This window comes from Scomber scombrus, chromosome 8 (genome assembly GCF_963691925.1).
Source record: "Scomber scombrus chromosome 8, fScoSco1.1, whole genome shotgun sequence".
NCBI classification, from domain to species: domain Eukaryota; kingdom Metazoa; phylum Chordata; class Actinopteri; order Scombriformes; family Scombridae; genus Scomber; species Scomber scombrus.
The window spans coordinates 23,390,764-23,396,256 of record NC_084977.1 but is presented as its reverse complement, the minus strand read 5'-3'; the positions used below and the strand labels follow the sequence as shown (position 1 = coordinate 23,396,256).

At 36.9% G+C, this 5,493-nt stretch overlaps 1 protein-coding gene across 1 annotated transcript; it reads left to right on the top strand.

Moving 5' to 3' along the window:
- The first annotated feature begins 2,352 nt into the window (after window positions 1–2,352).
- pdcb (phosducin b) lies at window positions 2,353–3,785 on the top strand. The gene is made up of 3 exons (XM_062423637.1): window positions 2,353–2,398; window positions 2,757–2,905; window positions 3,270–3,785. The coding sequence occupies exons 1-3, from the start codon at window positions 2,353–2,355 to the stop codon at window positions 3,783–3,785; spliced, it is 711 nt and encodes a 236-aa protein (XP_062279621.1).
- The last annotated feature ends 1,708 nt before the right edge of the window (window positions 3,786–5,493 follow it).

Genomic DNA, 5,493 nt, shown 5'->3' with positions numbered 1-5,493 from the left:
AATCACCGTTATTTGACTTTATATTTTAATTTTTTTGTTGCACTAAACAATTCACTTATAATATTTAATTTTAAAAATACTTTTACTAAACAGCTGTACATTTGTGCTGTAAGATCGCTTGCATTTATAACAGAAAGTGTTGTTTTTTTGACATTATGAAATCATAATGTAAATCTTATTGATTGGTGTGTTTTTACTTACAAAACCCTGCTGTAGAATAATCAGTGTTGACCTTATTTTTTAAGAAGCAGCCATTAACTGTAAATTTACATTGACACTTAACATTTTTACTTATTAACTCATTTATCAAGAGTATTTTACAAAACTTAAGAGCTAATCGTGGGGGGGGGGAAGAAAGGGGAAATGTTGGTTTAAGAAGTGAGAAGAGACTACAGTGTGATTTTTGTGTTGAAAATAATCAGGAAGCACATGATAAAGCATCACTAGACATTCCGCGCCCTTAGCTAGCGGTGTTTTGTGTTTAGAAAGATTCCCATCATGTGTTCATTTCGTGTGAAGCTTTATGCCTGGAAGATCTTTGAATTCCAGACAAGAGCACTTTATTTGAGAGTTCATCTCGGGGATATAATGCCTTTGCTTCAGTTAACTCTTTATGTGCCGTTGAAGATAGTGAAAGACTGCACTGTAAGTTTTTTTGCACCGTTCTTGAATAGGAGAGACTCTCTTCAACAGCCTGATCAAGTGATGTGTTAGATTTCTGGTTTAAAAAAACAGAAACTTTCAATGTTTTGAAAAAAAAAGTTCTGTTGCTCTTTCTCTCTCTCTCTCTGTATCTTTCTATCACTCTCTTCATGTGGGTAGTTGGGCCTTTATCAACTGGAGGCTTCTAATTCCTGCAGTGAAATCCTCTTAGGATCTATGCTCTATTTCTGTTTGGTCTATAGGGTCTTTTTTAGAAATCTCCATTAGACCAAGCTCATTGGCTGGAAAAGACACACGCATGCACACAAAAACACACACCATCCAGCAACAGATAGCTCAGAGAAGTGATCGAGTGTAGATCAGTGCAACGTTAGCTACTGATACAAGGAGGACTTCACTGTGAGTGTGAAAGGTAAGGAAACTTATTTTATTATCTGGAGATAATGTAGTCAAATCAACTAAAAATATATGTAGAAATGTGTAGAAATAAGCAATTTGGTTTTGAATTGGTGTTATTTGAGAGAGGTTATTTTGTCTGTGTGTTTTAAAATGTTTTTCACACTGATTTGGGGAGCCCTTTTGATTATTCATGTTTTTCATTTATACTGTTATAACATGGATTAGAGATTTTACCAATATGGATTAAGTTTATTTGTTGTTTTAAAGTAACTGCTTCTGCAAAGGATAAGAACAAAGAGGACTTTCTTTTGGTTCGGTGTTTAGTCATGGGTTTGTGTCAATTAAAAGTATCAGCTGTCTACAAGCATTCACTTTGTATCACTCGTTTTCCTGTACACATACAGTATACATAAAGTAATTCAACATTTACACATGACTTTGTGTGCTCATGCTAGAACTAATCAAGACAAATCTCTTCGTGTGGATTTGAGGGTTAAGAAGTGGCTGCAAAGATCATCAGACCAGATCAGCATCATGACTGCACAGTGCACACTAATTGAAACTCTGGGGAAAGGCTATTTAATCCAATGAGATATCTGCTCTGCTTACGTCACACTATCGACTGATCCAAACACTGACATCATGCACATTACAAAGCTCATGAAGTGTCAGATGCATAACATAGCATGACAGCCAAAGTATATCAAAAGCTGACTACAGATTTACATCTATTGCCAATATATCGTACATGACATTTCAAGAAGCTGCACAATTACAACCTTTCTGCACCTGACATCACATATAACATGAGACCTTTTTGTTCGTTCTGTTCTCCTTTTAATGTAGTAATAAATTCATCAATTGTGTTATATACTTTAAAATACTATTGTTAATCATTTTAGAACATTGTTGTTGTTGTTGTTTTCTTTAAATGTTCATATTGTTAGTTGCCAGTTACATCATTTCCACGTTAAAACAGTATCTCCAAGCGTTGACAACAAGCAAGAGAGATCTGTTTCGGTGCAGTAATCCTCTTAGGCAGCATTAAATGAATTAAATATCATGGGATTCGCTTGCTGTCCAGTAGCTCTGTCACAGCCAAAAGATTTAAAATCTGTAGCTGTACAAGTATCTAATTAGAACTAACAAGTGTTACAAGTCATTAACTGTTATGAAAAAGTACAATGATTATTCAGTCAAACATCAGCACATTCACATCAAATAATGGATGACTTCTTTTAATTCAGTCTAATTCTCTATTTTTTGTCTCACAGGTAGCTAACCAGAAACATGTCTGACAAAATTATTGACTTGGAGGAGACCGCGACCCACACAGGTGAGTAAAGGCAGTGTTTTCAAACAATACTACCGAACAGCTAACAGGAAGACTAAGGCAAAGTCATGCTCTAATCCTGTTTTTCTTATGCAACATATGTGCAATCAGTATCCTTTCTGGCAGGTTGAGATAGAGCCTTAAACCCTAATACCAGCCAATGATTCATATCTGCACATTGTCATTTTACAAAGGAGTAAAGTAGTAATTTGGCCTGACATTGCAAATATCATTGATAACTTGTGCCTTGAGAGTACATTTTGAGGCTAGTGCTCCATGAAACCACAACCCGCAGGACTGGAATTACATTGTGTCTGCCTGCCAAAAACTGAATACAAAATGCTATTTGTCATGTCCACAGGTCCTAAAGGAGTTATCAATGACTGGAGGAGGTTTAAGTTGGAAAGCATGGAACAGGAAAACTTGCCACCTGCAAAAAGGGAACTGCTGAGACAGATGTCGACCCCAGGTGGGCCAAAAGACGACTCCAGAGCAAACCTTAATCGCAAGGTATAACCAAAAGATCACAGTACTTACACAGGACTTTGATGGGCAGCAAACACTGCGCTCTTAATTGTGATCTTTGCACACTGGGCAATATGTAACAGATACAAATAAACCTGTTGACTGATACCATTGTAAATCTCTTGCGCAGTCTAGCACAAGCAATGGAAAAAGGAAGTATGTTGGCAATGAGAGCTTCTAAGAATTACAACCTAATTTCAGAAAATTATTGCTTTAAGAACAAATGCATATATTTAAGGATACCCTTGCATCTATTTAAGGATACCCTTGTGTTCTTATAAGTTATAGTACATTTTGCAACACTGTGCCGATAAAGATTGTAATTGTTGTAATAATATTTTTTTTTCAGATGAGTGTCCAAGAGTATGAACTGCTTAAGGAGGAGGACGAAGGATGTCTGAAGAAATACAGACGGCGGTGCATGCAGGAGATGCATGATAAACTCAGCTTTGGGCCCAAGTTTGAAGGTGTGCATGACCTGGACAGTGGAGAGGCATTCCTACAAGTCATTGAGAAGGAGCACCACACCACAGTGGTGGTGGTCCACATCTATAAGGTTGGGATCAAAGGTTGTGAGGAGCTTAACAACTGCCTTGACTGCCTGGCCACTGAGTATCCCACTGTAAAATTCTGCAGGATTGATGCTGTTGCATCTGGTGCTTCCGAGCGGTTCTCAGATGAGGTTTTGCCTACCCTACTGGTCTACAAGGCTGGAGAACTACTGGGGAACTTCCTGGCCTGCACACAGAACCTAACTGAGGAGTTCTTCGCTACTGATGTGGAGGCCTTCCTCAACAGCTATGGCCTGCTGCCAGAGAAAGAGATGCCTATGTTGGAAGATGAAGAAGAAAACGATGTAGAGTAAACAAAGAGTTTATGTGCTGAGGAAGAAAGGAAGCTGTCTTGGAGGGTTGGATATAGAGCTGTGAAAGACAATTTATAAAATAAGTTAGGGCTATGGCAAATAGAAGAAACATTACATCTCCACTAGATCACTAGTGTTTGAGGACCGTTATCTAAAGGAGAAATTGTTACATACAGCTGATGAAGAAACCTCAGGTGTCCCAGATATGGGAGCTCTCAAATATGTTGGGATCCAGCGAGGAGATAAAGAGTTTATTTATCACAAATCCCCTCACCACCACCCAGACAGAAGCCAAAGCCAGCTATACCACTGTATATATGCTATAACGGCTGTAATTAATAAAGAATTGCAATCTTTTATTTTGCAAGGTTAGGAAATATTACATACTGTATGCACTTAAATTATTAATTCATAGACTTTTTGTAGCATTTGATTTGATTTATCTTGTACACTATTTATAAATCCAAGATTCATCCAAAGTGACATCCCTAAATATGATATATTTAAACACATGTATATGTATGGTCTTTGTGCTTTTTTTTTTTTTTGCCAAATTGAAAATAAAAAGTCCACTGTGTAGAACAACCACTTTAACTTAAGTGGCCAAAGCAGCATGTGTGTGGAAAAAATGTTGTGTAAACACATCTTCCAGCTGTCCAACATTAGCAACCCTTGCTTCTGTGTTGTGGGAGGTGCACATTGTATCTGGAAAAACACATTCATGGCCTCTGCTATGGTAACATAATCAGTGTAACATCATCAGTGAGGAGTTCATCTGTTCCTGTGTGTGTCATATTGTAAAAATGGGAGAAAGTCATGGAAATATTCAGCCAGGAAACAGTTACAGTATCTTGGGTTTTCCCGTCATATTTGATTAATCATTTGATTACTATCTTCGATTGTGTCCAGGTTTATGATGAAACATAGCCTAATATGTATGTTGTTCAGAATAAAGATATTAATAAAATAACATTAAAAAAGTTTTGGATTTTTATTTATTCACAAAAAAAAACATACCAGTACATCTAAACTGAAACTTTTGTGAATGTTCAATATTTAGGACAAACAAGGTGTAGAGCACGCACTTTCTATGAAAACGTTCACAGGTGTTAGATCAAAAATCACACTAAAGGCAAAATTCAAACGACAGATTGATACACTGTACTAGTAGCTCCCAGCAATTTTAATTAAGTGTTTCATTTTTGACCAGAGGCCTTGCCATATCCTAACAATTTGACAATGCCTGACAAAGACCTCTGGTAGAGATCTGATTCTTGCCGTTAATGTTAAATATTTAGTCATGATATTTTATGGATGAATTGTTCAGTAATTATTTTGGTGATCTCCTGAAATTTCCTCCAGCATTACCATGAACCTTTGTTGTTTTCAGTAAAACGTCTCAACAGCTATCGGTTGGATTTCCATAAAATTTGCTATACACATTCTTTTCCCCTTCAGGATGAAATTAACCTGAATTCTTAATTTTTCATCTGGCACCATTATCAAATCAAAATTTCATTAGTTTGCCTAAAAAACTGATGACATTCCCTTCAGCATCAGCTATAGTTTGTGTTTTGCATGCTTGCATGCTAACTTGCATGCTATCAGTATGTATAGGATTCACATTCTGAGCATGTTAATGTTAGCATTTAGCTCAAAGAACCGCTATGCCTAAGTAAAGCCTCGCAGATCCACCATCATGCAAGTA

Bases quoted from the DNA above. Each gene is read 5' to 3' on its own strand.
- pdcb (XM_062423637.1), top strand. From the start codon at position 2,353: ATGTCTGACAAAATTATTGACTTGGAGGAGACCGCGACCCACACAG. The intron at 2,399-2,756 runs GTGAGTAAAGGC...TCATGTCCACAG, and splicing joins GGAGACCGCGACCCACACAG to GTCCTAAAGGAGTTATCAAT. The intron at 2,906-3,269 runs GTATAACCAAAA...TTTTTTTTTCAG, and splicing joins GAGCAAACCTTAATCGCAAG to ATGAGTGTCCAAGAGTATGA.